The following is a 21880-nucleotide window of genomic DNA, read 5'->3' as shown; positions in this document are numbered from 1 at the left end:
GGTAAGATTTCCTTCTTTTTTCACTTTCTTAACAAGATGTTTTATATGTACCATTATTTTGCTGTGTATAATGTGCACCCACCATTTAGGCCAAGTGTTGGGGGGGGGGATCTTTCTTTATATTTAGATACCTGTTTTTTTGTATTATAAAGGAATTTTAGCATTTATTTTTGAACATATTATGGTACAAGTAATTTTATGAGATGAGTAATACAAAACACAAGAACAAATACAAGGTATTTCAGGTACTACCCATGTATAATGCCCAGCCTTGTTTTCCCCTGAAAAACGTGGACAAAAAAGTGTGCATCATACATGGCAAAACACTGGGCACATAAAACCTTAAACCAAGAGTTTGAAAATCTGTGCACATTCTCCCTTCCAGCACTTCTCATGACAGGTTGTCATGACTTATGCAGCCCCATTACACATGGTTTTAAAAAGTATTTTTTCTTTGTCTTTGCTTTACATTATGGTGATTGACTCAGCTTTGTCTTGCAAAAAAAAACTCTTTGTTTAACGTTTTATTTTGAATTAATATCAGAATCTAGGAAAGCTGCCAACAAGGCAGCAAAGATCCGTTATCTTCTTCCCACCTAGCTAACGCACAGGCGCAGAGGGCGGGGTCTCCAGTTACGCGAGAACAGAAGCTGCGCCAAAAGGGACGTACAACGTCGCCGTGCGTGAAGACGGCTGCGTGTCCGGGTGCAGGAGAAGATGGCGGTCTCCACAGGTCGGTTCCTGGGCCGGGCTAAATGATTTCCTACTTCGACCAGGCTCTGCCCCTCCGTCTGCTGCTGGCAGCTGGGCGCTGACCATGTGGGTGAAGCCATAGTGCGCCTTCTCAGATGGCGTGGTCCTTGCGGAGAGTAGCTTGGGACTGGGGAGGGTCCAGCGCCAAGGTCCCTGGGCGGCCGTCGGTGGCGACCGGCTGTGCTTGCGCTGGGGCCGCGAGCTCGCGAACCTGGGGCGGGGTGACGCCGTCGTACGCGCAGGGTCCCGCGGTTGCCCCTGTGAATCTTAGGTGGAAGGTGGTGTGGGAAGAAAGTGGGAAGGCCGAAGGTGGGCGGGTCTGAACCTGAGGCTCTGGCGGCGGTGTCTGGTTACGGAGCATCCTTGGTCTAGTGGAGATCCATTTCCCCTGGACTCGACAGGGTTAGAGGAGGAGAGGACTAAGGAGATGATTGTTGCACTTTGTAATAATGCAAAGATGACCATTCTTACCTGATTTAATAGTTTAATTGCCTTTTTTTCATTAAGTGAAAAACTGCAGTGCAAACAAAATAAAAGCTCAGAAGAAAACGAAACTAACTGAATAAAAGTGGTTTCTTAGATAAGCTGCTCAACTCCTGTGTACAATGTTTAGTTTCTTATGAGCACGGACTTGGGGAGCAAGTTTTAACGATGAGGTTTTAGAAATGTGACCATTTAAAAATGTTAGAAATGTTTTAATCCTTAAAAATGTTAATGCGTATGACCTTTGGGAACCAGATTATAGAACAGTGTGATTTAATATTTCATGCTCTCACTGCATAATAAAAAAAATTTTCAAATTATGTGCTTAAATGAAAGGCTTCAATGTATTGTGATTGGTGTTTTCAAGGTAATACCTAAGGGTACAGTCTACATACACCATAATGAAAAATTGTTTTAAATCTCATCTTTATTATTTTACAGGTGTCAAAGGGGATAAGATTTTCAACGATGTTAACTTTGGGGAAATATTTCAGTATATTTCGGGTCAGAGCAACTAATAATGTAAGGATTATTTTAAAACGTGACATTTCATTGTTTCTTGGCTTTTTGGCTGAGATCAAGTGTAGTTATCTGTTCTTACCAGTTTACTATCTGATACGTCCTCTCTCCGAGGACATTATGTTAAATGGAATTTTGGAGCTGGGAGATGGAATAGGAGCTTGCTTGGTCCACTCTGCGCTTCCAGCAGGTATTGCAGTACTCCTGGGAAGGGTGCACCCCCTGGGGAGGGGGACAAAAAAAAGTGAGCTTTTCCTGTTACGACTTCAGTTACTGTACTTGATGTTTGAAATCGAATAGTGCTTGTGATGGAGCCATAACATTTTAAGAATTGTACTTTTACTACCTGTAGGTTCTTGAAAATTTAGTAATAAAATGGTGCCTTTTAATTTGATAGTTTTCATTTTATGGATTGCATTGTTCATTTAAACATGATTTTTGTCTAATATTAAACATACGAGAGAACGTGAAAATATTTTGAAAAGACCAAATATTAGATGATATTAATGCAGATACTTTTTGTTAACCATATTAGTCATTTTTGGACATCAAATGTAAATTCTGAGGAAGTTGCTAGATTATTACCATATTTTACATAGGAAGTTTGCATTTTCCAGTTTATATTTAGTCTTATTGTTGCAGTTTAATTCTGTCTTTGGATTTATGAAATTCAAAACTTAGAGTAATTAAAAAGAAGACATTTGGTGCAGGTAATTGAGCTTTCTTAAAGAACTTGAAACTGTTGCTAAAAATTTGCCTTGGTGAGTTGAAAATAATTACATTTGTCCATTTTCCGTGCTTTAATTCATTGACAGTGTTATTGAATTGGTAGAGAGATGAGTGCAGAAAAAACTTTAGACCATGTTTTGAGACTGTTTTTAAATTATATTTTTTATTAGCTCCATTTTGTATTGTTTGCTTTTTGATAGTAAGAGAGGTACACAGTACCTGTATATTTGTGAAGTAAATGATATAGCTTGAAATGTAAAATTAGATGAGTTAGATTTTAGGTCAAAATACTCGATAAAAATACAGTAGTTGTTTGATCATAGGCCAAAAAGAGAAAAAAACTGACAGATTTTGATCCTTATTAAAGCATTGTATTTTAATGTCATTATCTAAATCTTATAGTTTACTTTTAGTAGAAGGAACGTTTTAGGAAAAAGTTCTAGTTGGACTGAGACCTTTAAGCTGAAACATACTTGGTTGCTCTTATTTTGCAGATGAGAAAACTGAGGCTTAAAGAGATACAATGTTTTACATAGTTGGTTACTAACTTAGTATTAGAATGCAGGTTTTGTTTTACCTTCAGTCTAGTGCTCTCTCTGTTTTGAGGAACTATGAATTGGAATATTCCTCAAATCATTATTCTTACTGTCCTTTAGACTAGAGAGTGGCTTTCACACTTTCCTTCCTGGCAGATTCTACAGGGTGTAGCTTAAAGAACACTACTCTAGAGAATAGAAAATAGTACATACAGTACCTGTGATTCAAAAATTTCATTATATACCAGCACTAATAAAAAATTAGTGTTAATAACTCTTTAAAGAAATCTTTCTTCTACAGTGGTTTTAGATTTACAGGAAAGTTGTGAATTCCCTTCTACCTTGTACTCAATTTCCTGTACTCTTACATTAGTGTGGGACATTGGCACTAATAATGAACCAATAGTGTCCCATTATTAACTGAAGTCTGTAGTGTACTCACATTTTCTTAGTTTTTATCTAATGTCCATTTTGCATACCAGTATCCCATCCAGGATATGTTGAAGCATGAAATGTCTGAAAATTCTTACTAAGTTCTACTGATGTTACAAGAGAGCTCTGAATGCAGATGATTTAAAATGTCTAAGTAATGAGAGGCTCAGAAAATGTGGAATATTTTTTCTCTGCTAGTAGGTCTGTGTATTCATATGGGTGGAAAATAAAACCTAATTAACCTCTTCAGAAGTAGGCATCATTGTGTATACTGGAACCAGAACTGTGTTTCAGTGCCCCTGTTGCTCCTGATTGATTAAGTGTGCCTTGCTAGGCATGCCACTCAGTCTCATAAGCCTGATTTTCCCCAGCCCTTTTATGGAAAGGTTGGACAACATGATTTTGTTTTCCCACCTCCGAGATGAAGACACTTGGATATGGGCACAACTTTGGAGTAGCCATGGAAGAGATTTACACGTGTAGATCATAACATAGAGCCTGGGAAGTAAATAATAGAAGAGCTGAAGTGCAGCAGGCCAGAGTATGTTTGTCTTGCATCTTCGATAACAGGCCTAGTGGATTTTTCTAGGTTAGTTGGGAACTGGGGTGCTCTTGATAAACGTTTGCAGTTGGTATCATTAAATAATACCTTACTATACAGGCAGTCCTCCCTTGACACAGCAGTATGAGGTGGCAAAAATGACCACTCAAACTGAAACTTCAAATGAGTCCTACTAAGTGAGATAAATTATGATCATTCTGTGACATTTGAAAATGTTTGCTAAATGCTTAAAAACTCTTCTTGTGGTTAAAGTGTATAGGAAATAAAATAGTAAACTTACATTTGTTTAGTATACTGTACTTTAAACACTAGAGACATTAAGAATTAGGGTTTTATTTCTGTATAATTTTTCAAGTGCAATTTGAACAATGCTTGCCTTTTTCTTCTGATTATACAGCTTGTGATGCAGCACAAGTATATCTCCCATGCTTTGATGAATTCTTATACTCCTCAGTTAGAATCAGCTTCCAATGTTTATCCTTTGTGCTTTCACTGTTAGGAAATCTCTCTTGAGAGTTTATTCTGAAGCTTTCCACTTCCTCTGGAACATTGTCATCCTTTCTTCACAGTTACTGCCCTCATTTCCATACATAAACTCACTTTTACCAAGTTCTTCCAGCTGCTCCTCTGGAGTCTCAGACATTCGGGTGGAGGGGTATTTCTTCTGTAACTATTTCCATTTGATTTATATTTCACTTTCAGAATTACCAGTTTTTGTTTCTTTCCTGCACATTATCTTTGTGGACTGATTTTCCTTTTTGACTGTTTTTATAGAATGTTGCATGGCTTCACTTACCACTGTTAGACAAGGAGGCAACACTACTACACGCTTTGCTATCTAAGTGAACTGAGTGACAAACATGCAGTGACTCATCAGACAGACTTGGAAGGATGTGAAGCGATTGGTCAGTGGTAGTATGCTCAGCTCTTATTTACATAGTGATTTCTGGACTGAAGAAATAGCAGCAAAGTTGGTACTTTGTGCAGTTACTCATCATTAATATATGGTGGTACTGCAGTCTGAACTGTGTTGGGAAACTGGTGTTATTTAACGAAACCATGGTTACTGGAATCATGCACAATGAAAACTGTGGAAAGCAAGGATTGTCCAGATGTGAAAACTTCTACATAGCAATTGTTTGACACAAAACTTCAGAGAAGCAGCTTTGAGGCATGTAGATTGGAGTAAATAGAATAAAATTGTATGTTCAAAAGCTTGTTTTAGAAGGAGTTGCCTTTTTCAAGAATAAATGTATTTGTAAGGAATAATTTGAGATCTATATAAGATGGGACTTCAGGACTGGGTTTGGGAATGATTTAGTCTTGTTTTCTAAGTCTTAGTGGATTTGTGTAAAAGCAGATGCTATTTACAGTTTAAGTTGAAACGCAGAGAAGTTTCAAACCACTGAAGGAGAGAAACCCTTATGGCCTTATATTAGGTCTCTATGTATATTGAAATAAAACTTCTAATGGAAAATACATTATGGATCAGCTAAGCTATAGGCAGTTTATTTTATATATGGGCAGTGGAAATACAAATATGAAGTGACTTTCACAAGGTGTAGCTTGATGTTGAGTCCAGAGATAGTCTTCATTTTAATCTCAAAATTTTTTTTTGGCATTTTTCTGTTACCTTTTATTCCCCTTATGACCCTCTTTCTCCCATAATCACCATACTATTGTCAATTTCCTTAAGTCCTTTTTCCTTGATACCCTCACTTGCAACCCCCACCCCGTGGCTGTCATCCAGCTCTCTCATCTACAAGTCTGACTCTGTTTTGCATGCTTGTTCAGTTTGTTCATTAGATTGCACATATGAGTGAAACCATATGGTATTCTTCTCTGACTGGCTTATTTATTTCACTCAGCATAATGTTCTTCAGGTACATCTATGCTGTAGCAAAGGTAAAATTTTCTACCTTTTTGTGGCCAAAGAGTATTCCATTGGTAAATGTCCCATAGTTGTTTTATCCACTCATGTACTGGTGGACACTTGGCTGCTTCATAACTTTTTTTAATTTATTTTTTTTAATCATTGTTCAAGTACAGTTTTCTCCCTTTTACTCCCATTCCAGCCCACCCACCCAACCCTCTCCACTTCCCTCCCATTACCACCCTCCCCCTAGTTTTTGTCCATGTGTTCTTTAAATTTGTTCCTGTAAACCCTCCCCATTCTCCCCTGAAATTCCCTTTCCCCTCTGTTCACTGTCAGCCTGTCCTCTATTTCAGTGTCTTTGGTTATATTTTGCTTGTTTCTTTGTTTTGTTGTTTAGGTTCCTGTTAAAGGTGAGATCATATGGTATTTGTCTTTCACTGCCTGGCTTATTTTGCTTAGCAAAATGCTTTCCAGTTGCATCCATGCTATTGCAAAGGGTAGGAGCTCCTTCTTTCTTTCTGCTGCATAGAATTCCATTGTGTAAATGTACCATAGTTTTTTGATCCATTCATTTACTGATGGGCATCTTGGTTGCTTCCAGCATCTAGCTATTATAAATTGTGTTGCTGTGAACATTGGGGTGCAAAGGTTTTTTTGTATTGGTGTTTTAGTGTTCATATCTTGACAATTGTAAATAATGCTGCACTGAACATAGGTGTGCATATGTTCTTTCAAATTAGTGTTTTAGGTTCCTTCTGATACATTCCCAGAAGTGGGATTGCTGAGTCACAAGGCAGGTCCATTTTTAATTTTTTGAGATATCACCTTAGTGCTTTCCACCAGTCTGCATTCCTACCAACAGTGCACAAGGGTTCCCCTTTCTCCACATCCTCATCAGCACTTGTTTGATTTATTGATGATAGCCACTCAAACTGGTGTGAGATGCTATCACACAGTTTGGATTTGTATTTCTTTGATGATTAGTCTTGTTGAGCATATTTTTGTTAAGTGTTTTGGCAATCTATATGTCCTCTTTGGAGAAGTGTCTATTGTGGTCCTCTGCCCATTTTTAAATTGGATTTTTTTAGTGTTTTATAACTTTTTAAAAATAAGTTTTGAATATTAAGCTGTTATCAGATGTATCAGCATACAAGCTCTTCCATTCTGTGGGTTGTCTTTTTATTTTTTGATGGTTTTCTTCTCTTTGCAAAAACTTTTTAGTTTGATATAGTCCCATTTGTTTATTTTTTCTTTTTTTATTGCCTGAGGATGTACAGATTCCAGCAGAAGTAAAACCTGCGTGAGTATGGTTGGTAGGGTGATAATATGGATGTAATAATTTATAGTTTTAATTTGAACATTTCACCTAAAACATCATAGGATGTGCTTGAGTGTGATACTGTTATGTTACAGAATTACATGCTGATGATTTTGTAATAAAAGATTTTGTAATAACAAAGGGGTATTATTTGTGCTGGACCCTGTATATCAGGTAAAGTAATGCGATGAGCAGTGTGTAAGATTTTACTGCCTATGTTTTCTTCTAGGATTTTTGTCCATTTTGAATTTATTCTTGTGTGTGGTGTAAGGAGGTCTTGTAGCATCATCTTTCTGCACATATCTGTCCTTTTTTCCTATACCATTTGTTCAATGAGCTGTCTTTAGCCCATTGTATGTGGTTGCTTCCTCTGTCAAATATTAATAGATTACAAAGTTATAGTTTCATTTCTGGGATCTCGACTCTGTTCCATTGAACTCAGTTTCTGTTTTTTATGCCAGTACCATGCTGTTTTGATTACTATAGCCTTCCTTATATTATAGTTTGATAATAAGTAGCATGCTTCCTTCAACTTTGTTCTTCTTTCTCAGGACCACTGTTGCTACAAGTGGTCCTGAGAGAGGATCATTGGAATCTTGCCATTGGAATCTTGATAGGAATTGCGTTGAGTCTGTTGATTGCTTTGGGTAGCATGGACTTTTAACAGTGTTAATTCTTCCTATCCTTGTACATGGTATGTGCTTCCACTAAGTTGTATCTTGATCAGTTTCTTTCTTCAGTGTCTTATAATTTTCCAAGTACAGGTCTTTTACATTCTTTGTTAGATTTATTCCTAGGTATTCTATTCATTTTAAAGCAGTTGTGAAATGGGATTGTGTTCTTAATTTCCCTTTCTGATAGTTCATTTTGGGCACATAAAAATGCAACTGTTTTTTGGATGTTAAGTTTGTACCCTGCTACTTTAATGACTTCATTTATCTGTTCTAGTAGTTTCTTTGTGGAATCTTTAGGGTTCTCTATGTAGAATATGATGTCATCTGCAAATAAGACAGTTTGACTTCTTTTCTTCCTTTCAAATGTAGATGCCTTTCATTTCTCTTTGTTGTCTGATTGCTGTGGTTAGGACTTCCAGTATTGTGTTGAATGAGGGAAGTGAAAGTGGACATCCTTGTCTTGTCCAGATCTTAAGGGGAACACTGAGTTTTTGCTCACTGAGTTTGATGTTGGCATTATGTTTGTCATTTATGATCTTAGATTTAGGTATGTTCCCTCTATTCCCACTTGGCCTGGAGTTTTTAGCATAAATCAGTGCTGGATTTTATCCAATGCTTTTTCTGCAATGGTTGATGGAATCATGTGGTTTTTATCCTTCATTTTGTTTATCTGGTGTATCATGTTGATTTGTGAATATTGTACCAACCTCGCATTTCATGGAATAAATAGCACTTGATTATGGTGTATAATCTATTTGATGCATTGCTGTATTTGGTTTGCTAATATTTTGTTGAGGATTTCAACATCTATATGCATCAGGGATAATGGCCTGCAATTTTCTTTTTTTTTTTCTATTTTTTTTAATCTCATTTTGGAATTAGAGTACTACTGGCCTCATAAAATGATCTTGGCAGTCTTCTCTCTTGAATTTTTGGGAATAGTTTGAGAAGGAGAGGTGTTTAGTTCTTTTAGAATGTTTGGAAACATCCTCATGTAAAGCCATCTAGTCCAGAGCTTTTGTTTATTGGGAGTTTTTTTGATTACTTCTTCAATTATATTTGGTGTAATCTATCCAGATTCTCTGATTCTTCTGATTTTATTTGGAAAATTGTATGTTTCTGGGAATTTACTCATTTTATCCAGGTTGTCCAATTTTGGGGGATGTAGTTGTTCATAATATTTTCTTAACAATCCTTTGTATTTTTTTGGTGTCAGTTGTTATTTCTGCTCTTGCATTTCTGATTTTATTTAGTGGGTCCTTTCACTTTTTCTTTTTTTTTGTGAGACTAGTTAAAGGTTTTCTGTGACGGGGGCTCTGCCTGCAGAGCTCCCCTGACTGTCTCAGATGAGAATAAGTCCACCAAGACATGATCTGCTTGGGGAGGAAAGGCTGACCAGTCTCAGAGGAGAAAGGCCTTGAGCCTTTTTCTTAGTGAGCTTTTTATTGGGTTTAGTTTGCATAGAAGTATAAAGGCTTATTCTGAGTCAAGGTCAGATAGATAGAGTGACTGTTAAAGGACCATAAAACTTTGGGAAACAACCTCATTTTGTGCTTGCACCCTTAACATTTAAATTGAGGGCATTCTTTGCAAAGCAGGTTTCACAGGATTTTATACATTCTTTCTTAGGCCCAATTGCCCTGGGGGAACTGCCTCCAGCATTGTTCCAGGCTCAAGTAAGGCTGGAGAAGTAAGGCAGCCAAGAGATTAGGAGATTTCTTACAGATAGAATGAGGACTCGGCTATAACAAAGCTGAGGAGTGAAAGTCCATCACCCCTTTTCTCTAGCCCCCTATGTCCTCCCCTGATGGCCCCTTCATGACTGTGCCTGTTTTAGGTTGTTCCTCCCTTGAGGAATCTTACCTGTTACTGACTATCCAGCCATGCTCCAGGGGCCAAGCAGGGTGAAGTAAAGGGGGCAGAGGCTGTGCCCCTCCTGGGAGGGTACGTTTTGTGTCCTTAGTGGCTTATGGTCCCAAGGTCTTTTTATACAGCCTTAGCCATGGGCAGTTACAGCTTCTGAAACCAGGCAGGGCAGTTCCCAACAGTTACCAATCTTGTTTATCTTTTCAGAGAACCAGGTCTTGGGTTCTTTGATCTTTGGTGTAATTTTTTTAAATCTCTAGTTTGTTTATTTCTACTCTGTTCTTTATTATTTCCCTCCTTCTACTCACTTTGGGCTTTGTTTGTTTTTCTTTTTCAAGTTCCTTTAAGTGTCAAGTTAGATTGTATCTTTGAGATGTTATTTTTTGATATAGGCGGGTAATGCTATAAATTTCACTCTCAGGATTGCTTTCCCTTGTGTCCCACGTATTTTGGATTCTTGTATTCTCATGTTTATTTGTTTCATGGTATCATTTGATTCGTTCTTGATCTCAGTTGTTGACTTATTCATTGCTTAATAACATTATTTGCCTTCCATGTCTTTGCTTGTTTCTTAGTGTTCTTCTTGATTGCTTTCTAGTTTTATAGCATTGTGGTCTGAGAAGATGCTTGATATGATTTCAGTCTTCTTAAATTTATTGAGACCTGTTTTGTGTCCTGACATGTAATCTTATACTAGAAAACATTCCATGTGCACTTGAAAAGTATGTATATTCTGCTGCTATGGGTTGAAGTGCTCAGAAGATAGCAATTAAATCCATTTTTTTAGTGTGTCATTTAAGGCTGCTCTCTCCATGTTGGTTTTCTGCCTGCAAGGTCTATCCATTGAAGTAAGTGGGGTGTTAAAATCCCTGACTGACTGTATGTCTGTACCCTTTATGTACCATCAAGATTTGCCTTACAGCCCTGGTTGGCGTAGCTCAGTGGATTGAGCGCGGGCTGCGAACCAAAGTATCACAGGTTCGATTCCCAGTCAGGGCACATGCCTGGGTTGCAGGCCATGGCCTCCAGCAACCGCACATTGATGTCTCTGTCTCTGTCTCTGTCTCTCTCTCTCTCTCTCTCTCTCTCTCTTCCCTCTCTAAAAAGATAAAAATAAATAAATAAAATCTTAAAAAAAAAAGTGCCCATTGTTAGCCTCAGGCACCCTTTAAAAAAAAAGATTTGCCTTACATACTTAGGTACTCCTCTGTTGGATGTGTAAATGTTTACTAGGGCCCTGGCAGGTGTGGCTCAGAGGATTGAGTGCCAGCCTGTGTTCCAAAAGGTTGCTGGTTTGATTCCCACTCTGGGCACATGCTTGGGTTGTGGGCCAGGTCCCTAAGTGGATACCTCTGAGATGTAGATGGCAACCAATCGATGTATCTCTCTCACATTGATGTTTCCCTCCCTCTCTCCTCCCTCCCCTCTCTCTAAAAGCAAATGAATAAAATCCTTTTAAAAGTCTTTACTGGGGTTTTATTCTCTTGTTGGATTGTTCCCAATACCACTAAATAGTGTCCTATTCTGTCCCTTAGTATATATAGCCTTGGTTTTAAAGTCTGTTTTGTTGGGTATAAGTACTGCTACCCCAGCTTTATTTTGTTTTCTGTTTGGAGGAAATATTTTTTTCCATCCTTTCATTGTTAATCTGTGTGTATCTTTTGATCTGAGGTGTGTCTCTTGGAGAGAGCATATATATGGGTCTTCTTTCTTATCCTTTCAGCTACCCTGTCTTTTGGTTAGAACATTCAAGCCACTTACATTTAAGGTGATAATTGACAGGTACAGATTTGTTGCCATTTTATTTTTTAACTATTTTTCTCATTTTCCTCTTTTTATGCATGCCCTTTTTTTAAAAAAGAAATGGAATCAGTAGGGGTTTTTTTAAAGATTTTATTTATTTATTTTTAGAGAGGGAAGGGAGGAAGGGAGGGAGAGAGAGAGAGAGAGAGAGAAACATCAATGTGCGGTTGCTGGGGGTCATGGCCTGCAACCCAGGCATGTACCCTGACTGGGAATCGAACCTGCGACACTTTGGTTCACAGCCCGCGCTCAATCCACTGAGCTATGCCAGCCAGGGCCTATGCATGCCCTGCAACATTTGTTGCAGTACTGGTTTGGTGTTAACAATCTCCTTTAACTTTTTCTTGTCAGGGAAGTCCTTATTTCCCCTTGAATTTTAAATGATAGCCTTGCTGGGTAAAATAGTCTCAGTTTTAGGTCCTTACTTTTCATCACCTTGAATATTTCATGCTAGTCCCTTCTAGCCTGAAATGTTTCTGTTTAGAAATCAGGTAACAGTCTAATTGGAGCTTCCTTGTAGGTAACTATCTGCTTTTTCTCTTGCAGCTTCAGGATTCTCTCCTTGTCTATAAGCTCTGCCATTTTAATCATGATATGTCTGGGTGTAGGTCTCTTTGGGTCCAGCTTGTTCAGGACTCTGAGCTTCCTGCATTTGCATATCTTTTTTCCTTCAACAGATTAGGGAAGTTTTTTATCCTTAATTCTTCAAATAGGTTCTCAATCTGTTGCTCGCTCTCTTTGCCTTCTGGTATTCCCATGGTGCAGATGTTGTTACACTTTGTGTTGTCCAGAATAGTTCTTAAGCAGTCCTCATTTTTTAAATTTTTTTTACTTTTTGCTGCTCTGCCTGGGTGCTTTTTCTACCTACTCTTCCAAATCACTGATTTGATCCTCTGCTTCATGTAACCTACTGTTTATTCCTTCCAGTGTATTATTTATTTCAAATATTGCATTCTTTATTTCTGACTAGTCCTTTTTTATGGTTTCTATGCCTTTTGAGTAACCTTGTAATCATTACTGTAAACTGTCTATCTGATAAGTGCCTGCTTTCATTTTATGTAGCTCTTCTCTTGGAGAATCCTCTCTTTTTTTCATTTGGGATCTGTTTTTGTGTTTCCATTTTGGCTGTTTCTTCGAATTTGTTTATGTATTAAGTGGGTCTGCAAAGACTAGTGCAGACCCATGCCAGGCGCTCCCTGTCACTGGACCTGGGCTTTCTGTTTGGAGTGTCAGCGATCTGCAGTATGTGGCCCCCTCTACTGGGCCTGTGTATGTGCAGGAAGAGCCAGGCTGTGCACCAAGGTGGGATTTGAACAGCACCAGGCCTGGGAGATGGTCAGCTAAAGTCTCAGAGCTTCCACCCATCTGCCTTAGCTGCTAGACTTGATCACTGAATAGCCTCCAGCTGTAGCTTCCCAGGGTGGGGCAGTAGGGCTTCCTGTTGGTGGGTTTGTTGCTTCTCCCCAGGCTGATGCCATTTGGAAGGGTGTGTTGTGTCCTAGAGAGATGGTCTCTGCATTATGGGGAATGAGTCGGCATAGAGTTCCTGGTGGCTGACCATTTCATTCTCTCCCAGAGCCACAGACCCCAGACTCTTACATCTCTAGTCCACTCTGCCGTCCCTTTGCTGGTGTCCAGGGTATGTGGCTGTAAATGCAATTTGGTCCATTGGCCCTTTAAGAGGCTCATTGTGTCTCTAGTTATTTCTCCTTGGTGGACAGAAAACCCTCTGCTTTTCACAGTTATATCAGTTATATGTTATTTGGGTTCCTTTTCCAGTCCTGGTGCTCTAGTCTGGGGAGCCCAGCTAGGGGTTTAGACCCCACACTTCCCAGGGGGAACCTTCCTGACTGCTGGGGTATCCCTCCAGCAAGTTAGCTGCTGCTCCTGGGAGCCTAGCCAGTCCTCTAGCACCACCCCCCCCACTCCCTACCAGTCATGTTTTGGTGGGGTGGTTTCTTTCTTCCTGTCCTTGGTTGTAAGGCTTCTCTCCAGCTAGTGTTGAGGTTTCTTTTTTTTTTTTTTCTTCCCCTTTCCCTTTTCCTTTTTCTTTTTCAGGATGATTTTTCTTTAATTTAGTTGGAATTCCAGTTTGGCCCTGAGAGGAATTTAGTGTAACTTCCAATTAGTTTTCTGCCATGTTGGCTCCATCTCAGAGAAGGTTTCTTAATTTCAAGTTTTGATGTTCTTTCTGTATCTGATTGTATTCTATAAACTTTCTGGTTGCTTTCATTTAGTGGGAACCCAATAATGTTATTTCATAAATAAATGCCATTAAAAGTTAAGAGTAGACACTTGATAGAGCCTAATGGCATTATAAGTAAGTAAAACTGCATGTTCTTGTAAGGAGTGAGTTGAATAACAAATACTTTAGGAAAAGTGATTTTAGTGGCTAAATATATTTTTAAAGATTTTATTTATGGAGAGAGAGAAGGGGAGACACATCAGTGTGTGATTGTCTTATACTGGGGGCCTGTCTGGCTACCTAGGCATGTGCCCTTCCTGGGAATTTGCACTTCAGTTCACTGAGCCACATCATCTAGGGCTATTTTGCCAGCAAATATATATATAGTAATTATTTCTTTAGTGATTCTTATAAATCTGAGATTTTCTCTCTGATTTCATTTTGGGGAGCTGACGGGAGGTTATAGGGAGTGTTGTGAGGGTTTTATAGAAACTCATCACTGTAGCAGAAGTAGGAATTACAACCTAATGAGTTATCTTCACATTTCCAGGATTGCTTACCATGTAGGTCTTTCCCGTCCCCAGCGTTCATCCTTTTATCTGCTTTCTCAAATAGGGTGCCTCTGGACAAAATTGTGTTTAACAGGATAATCTGTTTTCAAGATTTGGGGGACTGGAAGGACTAGGTAACAGCTGTGTAACCTAGCCTTTTTCTCTTCTGGCATTTTGAAACTATTCCCACAATCAGGGTCCTGTGAAAAAAGCCAGTCTTTTCTGTGATGTCCTTGATTACGCTTTCTAGTGATGGGTCATAAGAAACTGGAAGCTTCCAGGAGATGGAGCTGTAAATGAATATTGAATCTGATTTCAGGGAGTTCTTTTTTCTTTTTTTTTTCATTTTAAAAAACACTTTTCTTGTGATATAGTTCACATACAGTTCACCTATTTCAAGTGTACAGTTCATTGGTTTTTTAGCCATGTTGTAGCAAATATTAATACTCATTGCCACATTTTATTTATCTGCTCATCTGTTGATTTGGGTTGTTTTCACTTTTTGGCTATTATGAATAATGCTGTTATAAACATTTGTGTACAAATTTCTGTATGGATATATATGTTTTCATTTTTCTGGGTGTATACCCAATAGTGGAATTGCTGGGTCATATGCTAACTGTATGTTTAATTGTTTGAGGAATGCCAGACACTAAAATAGTGTCCCTGCTCTCATAGGGACACTATTTTATATTCCAGCCACCAATGAACAAGAGCCCTGTGATTTCTGTACCTCCTAAAAAACATTGCATGACTTTCAGAATCTAGCTATTCTAATGGTGTGCCATAGTATTTCATTGTGGTTTTGATTTGTATTTCCTTGATGACTAATGAATGATTTTGAACATCTTTTCATGGGCTTATTGGCCTTCTGTATATCTTACTAGAAGAAAATGTCTATTCAGATCCTTTGATCATTTTTTAATTGGTCTTTTTTTATTGTTGAGCTGTAAGAGTTCTTCATATATTCTAGATGCAAGTCATCAGATATATTGTTTGTGTTTTCTCTCATTCTGTTTTCTTGGTATCCTCTGAAATGCAAAAGTTTTAAATTTTAATAAAGTCCAAGTTCGATTTATTTATTTTTCTATTTTATTAGAATGCAAAGTCTTGCTTTTGGTATGTAGTTGGATTTTTGTTTAAAAACATCATGTTGAAGACTATACTTTCAGGGATCATTTCTATAGTTTATTACTAGATAAGTTTCTCTCTGAATGTGTAGAGCATCTGAAATCTTGAGAAGGAGGCACAGTGTTCTCTCCTGAGTGTGAAGCTGGCTTTTGGTGTTGCTTTTGCAACTGCCGATAGCCATTGATGATTGTTCTTCTCTTCCTTTGGAAGAGTAAGAGGGAAAGAACACAGTCTGGTAAAAAACAAAAACATCATGTTGACATTATGTAAGTTCTGACTTATGATCTGGTTGTGATTATTTTACATGGTTACCATGACACAGAAGGGAGGAGCCTAAGCTCCACCTAGGTGTGAGGTTTAACTTTACATTAAAAAAGAAAAAGTTGTATACCTGGATATCAGACATACTCCAGGCAGATTATTCTTTTTAAGTACTGTAATTATGCCATAGATTTTTTAGTCTACTTACTGAAAAATGTTACTGACAAGCACAAACAATGCATAGTTTGGTGTACTGTGTGTTTTCATGTTAGTGCCATCTGCTATCCAAATGATCAGTTTTGGTTCACTCAACAGTATTAATGTAAGTAGTTATTTCTTAGCAGGAAATACTACTTAAGTAATTGAAAAGTCTTAAATTTCTGAAATGTTTATTTTACAAGCAATGATTTGGAGAGATACTTATTTTGCTTAGTATGCTTTTCTGACTTTGGAAGCTAACTGTAGTTTCCTAGACTCAGAGGGGAGCTCCCCTAACTCAGAGGGAAGCTGAGTTTATACTCATTTAAGTGGACCCTCTCAGATCTCATATCTCGTAGAGTTCCTAATTTTACATAGAAATTCATACTAGAGAGGAACCACAGTATATTGTGGCTTACCTAATTTTCCTTCACTCCCTAGTTTGTTCAAAGGGAATTGTTTCCTGGTTCTGAAATTATCATTGTTAGCCGTTTTTCTGGAGAATGTTAGATATCTTCTGTATTCTGGCTTAATCAGTAAGATATCTATAGTGTATCTGAGCAAATTCTTTGCAATAGTTTATTGCTTTGTATTTGAATATATCTGCTTGTGTTGTAGTTTTCACTGTAGTTGAAGAACTTGGGGAATGGATTTCTTTGTGTTTGGAATGAGCAAAACCTGCTACAGGACTGGTTCATAAATGTTGAAATATTCAAAGTAACATTTGCCATAAATTTAGCAAGTGTTTAATGAGTGCCCCTTATATCATCATGATTTTCTTTTCTTTTTAAATTTTAATTTATTTTTATGCTCACACTATTACAGATGTCCCCATTCCAACCCCCATTTGCCCACCTCCATCCAGCGCTCACTCTCCCCTTCCCTCTGGCCATTACCACACTCTTGTCTATGGGTTATGCATGTGTATGCATTGGCTAATCCCTTCACCTTTTTTCATCCAGTTCCCCCCTCATGTTTTTTATAATAGTCTTTCTATGTAAGTGGTTTATTAATGAGAAAATAAATAGCTTAAGTAAAATACAGCTTTTCCCGTTTGTATTTGGGTTGGCCAAAAACTTTATTTGGGGGGGGGGAGGTGTGTATAAGATAGCTGTGGTAGTGGTTAGTTGTCTTTAACTTCATTTGAAACAATTTGTTAGAGTGTATTGTGACAGCTGTCATAGCATGCATTTTAAAAAATCAAAATTAATGAATTTTTGTCTAGTCATTTTAATACTGAAAATGGAAGGAAATAGGCAACATTTTTGGCATATTATGCTTTATTATTTCAAAAGGTTAAAATGAAACTGAAATGCAAAAAGAAAAACCATTTGTGCAGTGTATGGAGAAGGTGCTGTGACTGATAGAACATGTCAAAAGTGGTTTGCAAAGTTATGTTACTCACTTTGATGTTGGGGTTGCATGTAAGTTAAGTGGAAAGAAACCTTAACCATATTTCCACATGTGATTCCTAAACATAAGGAAAATGTTCTGTTTTTAAAAACAAATTGTGACAGACAGTGAAAAGTAGATATATTATAATAATGTGGAACAGAAGAGATGGGGGAGGCGAGGACAATGAACCACCACCAACCACACCAAAGGCCAGTCTTCATCCAGAGAACATGATGTTGTGTATATGGTGGGATTGAAGGGGAGTCCTCTTAAGCGTTTCTTCCTGATAATCAAACGATTCATTCTAACAAGTACTGCTTCCAGTAAGACCAATTAAAAGCAGGACTTGATGAAAAGCATCCAGAATTATTCAACAAAACGTGCATAATCTTTTTTTTAAAGATTTTATTTATTTATTTTTAGAGAGGGAAGGGAGGGAGATATATATATAGAGAGAGAGAGAGAGAGAGAGAGAGAGAAACATCAATGTGCGGTTGCTGGGGGTCATGGCCTGCAACCCAGGCATGTCCCTGACTGGGATTCGAACCTGCAACACTTTGTTTCGCAGCCCTCGCACAATCCACTGAGCTACACCAGCCAGGGCTAAAATGTGCATAATCTTAATGCAAGCTGATGACCAGGCAAAAACTGTTACATCTTGGCTGGGGAGTTCTGATTCATCTGCCCTATTCATCAGACACGGTGTCTTTGGGTTTCCACTTATTTCAGTCTTTATAAAATTTTCTTAGTGGAAAATATTTCAATTCCCTGGAAGACTGAACATGGCCCCTGGAAGAGTTCTTTGCTTAAACAGGTAAAAAGTTTTGAGAAGATGGAATTAATGAAGTTGCCTGAAAGATGGCAGAAAATAGTGGAACAAAACGGTGAATACATTGTTCAATAAAGTTATTAGTGAAATTGAAAAAATGTGTCTTATTTTTACTGACAAGCCAAAAAAAATTTTTGGCCAACCCAAAATAATGTTTTACTCATAAATTTTGTTTGTTTTGAAGTGAAACAGTACCAAAATATTTTATGTTCAAATATGGTCATTAAGTAAATGCAAGCTGAGTTAGCACGAAGTATAGCACATAGACTTCTAAATGAATTATTCATAGAATTGTAGTTTTGGGGTGTAGTTGAGGGCAAAGTGGTTTTGGTTATAACTTAAAAACTCTTTTAGGTAGCATGACTCATATTCTCCTATATATAATGCAATCCCCCTATCACAGAATTGGGGTACATTGCAAATCCTCTAATCCAGAGTTTTTTTTTCCACTTATGTTTGAAGGTGTAGTACAGGTGCACAACATTTGATTTGATTTTTTTCAGATATATTTTTATCTACCATATTTCATTCATTCTAAGATATTTCAATATGAAATGTGTATATGTTATGTAGTTTACTTTGTAGTATTCTTTATTTGCTTAAAAGAATGGTCTCCCATATAGTTGATGCCATCCTAGATTTGATTAAAACAATCTTTAGAGCCCTGGCTGGTGTAGCTCAGTAGATTGAGCGCGGGCTGCGAACCAAAGTGTCGCAGGTTCGATTCCCAGTTAGGGCACATGCCTGGGTTGCAGGCCATGATCCCCAGCAACCACACATTGATGTTTCTCTCTCTCTCTCTCTCTTTCTCCCTCCCTTCCCTCTCTAAAAACTAAATAAATAAAATCTAAAAAAAAAGAATCTGTAAAAATATTTTAAAAAAACCCAAAACAGTCTTTAGAAATTTCTTAAACACTCAGTGAGGGGAATATATACCAGATTTTAAATTACTGGGTTTTACAAATGTGTTCTCCTTTAATAATTGAATTTTAATTGATTGTTATAAATTTAAATTTTAATGTATTTTGATGAAGTAATTTTTAGTCTCATGTAAGTTTTAGAGAAAAATTAAAGTTGTTTTCCCTGATGAATGTTCATTTAAGAAGAAAAATATTCTGATTTTTTTCTGTGAATTATTTAAATATAACTTAAAATATTTAATAAAATCAATATTCGTGTAATTTCACATCTGAGGGAATCATTCAATTAAAAAAATTTAAATATAAATCATATGCCTCAGTATCAGAGATATCGGTAATTATATATTCTTAACATTTTTGATGACATTCTTGCTAATGTTAGTTATAGTATGGTTATAAGTGCTGTTTTAGAAACAGCCCTGTGGGGTTATGGACCCATTTGGGATTATGGGAGAAAAGTTTCAAGTGAAGCTATGTGATAAGGATTAATGATTCAGTCAGATTTCTTTCTTTACTGACTGAGTATGCATGTGACAAGACTTCAGCTAGGAATTCTACTGTGGTGCCTAGAAGGGAGGAAGTGCATATAGTCCAGAACAGAGGGTAGTAAAGCAATCACACAGAACTTTCTTTCATTTACTTTTGGAAGACTCATGTTATTTTCTAAAATATTATGGTACTAGGAACTTTATCAGGTAAAAAAGCCTACTGAATTTAAACATCAGTTGTAGTTTATATTTGGATTCGTACTGACATACTTTTGAAAGCATTTGATAGTTGTGATCAATGCATATGTGTTGTTATTAACTGTTTTTTCCACCTATACACATTTAATATAATTCATGTACTTTAAAATGACTGTATAATGTTTTAATTTTTTACTTATTTCTAAAAGATTTTATTTGTCTATAGAGAGAGAAGGGAGGGAGAAACAGAGGGAGAAACATCAATGTGCCAGAGATACATAGATGGACTGCCTCTCACAAGCCCCCAGTCAAATGGTATATAGCCTATTACTGTAACTTTACATGCCATATTTTTATACAACCGGCAGTGCATTGTATTTATACCAGCATTACCTACAAACACATGAGTAATTCATTACACTGTTGTGTTATGATGCCACCACCTCACTATGTGTTAGGAATTTCTCAACTTCATTATCAATGGGACCACCATCATGTATGCAATCTGTCCTTAACTGAAATGTCCTAATGTGCTGTATGACTGTAAAGTTTTTATTTTTTCTTTCAACTGTGGTAAAATAAACATAACATAAAATTTACCATCTTGAATGACTTTTACTAATAAAATGTATCTACATTGTTATGCAGACAATCTTCACAACTTTTTCAATTTATGAAACTGAAACTCTACACTTGTTAAACAGCATATTCTTAAAACTTTAGCATTAATTATACTTGTAGCTCTAATTCTTTCATTTTAATTGCAACAGTACTCTGTCATTGATAATACCATGTTATGTTTAGGTTGTTTCTAAAATTTTGCTATTGGAAATAACACTTAGCGAGCATTCTTATTCTTGTTCCTGCCTCCCTGTGAACACTCACAGGAATTTCTCTAGCCTGGATCTCTGTAATTATTACCTTTTCATCATCAAAGTAATTGTACCTACCAGTTTATTCTGTTCTCAGCAGTGTGAATGAGCTTCCATTCTCTACATGCTTGTTACCAAGTATTGTCATACTTATGAGGGTGGCCCAAAATATTCCAAAATTTATTTATAAAAAATTGTGTATTCTGACATGTTTAAACTTGCCTCCCTCAAAGTACTCTCCATTTGATGCACTACACCTATCGAAATTATTTTTCCCCACTCCTGAGGACAGTTTTGGAACTTGTTGATTTTGATGCCCTTTAGTTCTTCCGTTTTTTGTTTCATCTCTCCCACAGGGGCACAATGTTTCCCTTTAAGGACTTTTTTTGTTGGGGAAAAACAGAAAGTTGCTTGGGGCTAGATTGGGTGAATAGGGAAAGTGGGGCACAGAGGCCATGCCCTTTTTGGTCAAAAACTGCTGAACATTCAGCTCACTGTGGACAGGTGCACTCATAAATCACCCTTTATGAAATGGGCAAATGGTTAAAAGTCTTCCAAAAAAAAATTCACTGAAGCCAGATATAGTCTGTCATGATGACCCCAACTGGTACACTGATACAGATGGGTTCCTGGAACACCCATCTGGTGGCAGAAGCCTGTATTACAAGGGGCCCACCCTCCAGAAGATAACTCCAGGTTTTGTTTTGCTTCCCCCTCATATTTGTCAGTCTGGTAGATAGTCATTACAGTTTTAATTCATATTTCTCTATTCATTCCTGTTTCCTTTAGTGTGAGTGTCCTTATTCATAATTGTCTTTTCTTTGTTGATACATTCTGGGTGCTAATATTTTGCCTGTTATATATTATTCTTATCATTTTTTAGTTTGAGACTCTTTTCATTTGTCTTTTGTTGAACTGGGTTGTATTTTAGTTTTGGTTTATGCTCTTTAGAATTTTATCTAAGGAATCCTTTCTTATATCCAAGGTCATAAGGATATATAATATTTTCTTAAAGTTTGTTTTGTCCTTCCTATGTAGGCATTTAATCTGCCTAGAATTGATTTTTTTTAAAGGGTTTTTTTTTTAATCCTTTAGGTTTTTTTTTTTTAAAGATTTTATTTATTTATTTTTAGAGAAGGGAGAGAGAGAGACAGACAGACAGACAGACATCAATGTGTGGTTGCTGGGGGTTATGGCCTGCAACCCAGGCATGTACCCTGGCTGGGAATCCAACCTGCGACACTGGTTCGCAGCCCGTGCTCAATCCACTGAGCTATACCAGCCAGGTAGAATTGATTTTT

At 37.3% G+C, this 21880-nt stretch overlaps 1 protein-coding gene and 2 non-coding genes across 5 annotated transcripts in view; all 3 read left to right on the top strand.

Moving 5' to 3' along the window:
• Window positions 1-654: 654 nt before the first annotated feature.
• UBE2V2 (ubiquitin conjugating enzyme E2 V2) overlaps window positions 655-21880 on the top strand; it is a 55331-nt gene continuing 34105 nt past the window's right edge. For 2 of the 3 annotated variants that reach the window (XM_028533862.2, XM_036031114.1), the window contains exon 1: window positions 655-733. In XM_028533862.2, coding sequence (XP_028389663.1) covers window positions 718-733 — 16 coding nt within the window. In that variant the 5' untranslated portion in view covers window positions 655-717. Of the gene's footprint in view, window positions 820-21880 lie in introns of all 3 variants that reach the window. The other variant, XM_028533863.2, reaches the window with a different exon arrangement.
• On the top strand, window positions 1788-1979 carry LOC114514915. The gene has a single exon (XR_003686143.1). It is a non-coding gene; the product is annotated as a U2 spliceosomal RNA (small nuclear RNA).
• On the top strand, window positions 15444-15654 carry LOC114514921. Its single transcript, XR_003686145.1, has one exon. It is a non-coding gene; the product is annotated as a small nucleolar RNA U3 (small nucleolar RNA).

The sequence above is a fragment of the Phyllostomus discolor genome, chromosome 7, assembly GCF_004126475.2.
Source record: "Phyllostomus discolor isolate MPI-MPIP mPhyDis1 chromosome 7, mPhyDis1.pri.v3, whole genome shotgun sequence".
Lineage (NCBI taxonomy): Eukaryota > Metazoa > Chordata > Mammalia > Chiroptera > Phyllostomidae > Phyllostomus > Phyllostomus discolor.
The sequence above is the reverse complement of the archived record's forward strand: the minus strand, read 5'-3'. Positions and strand labels throughout refer to the sequence as shown.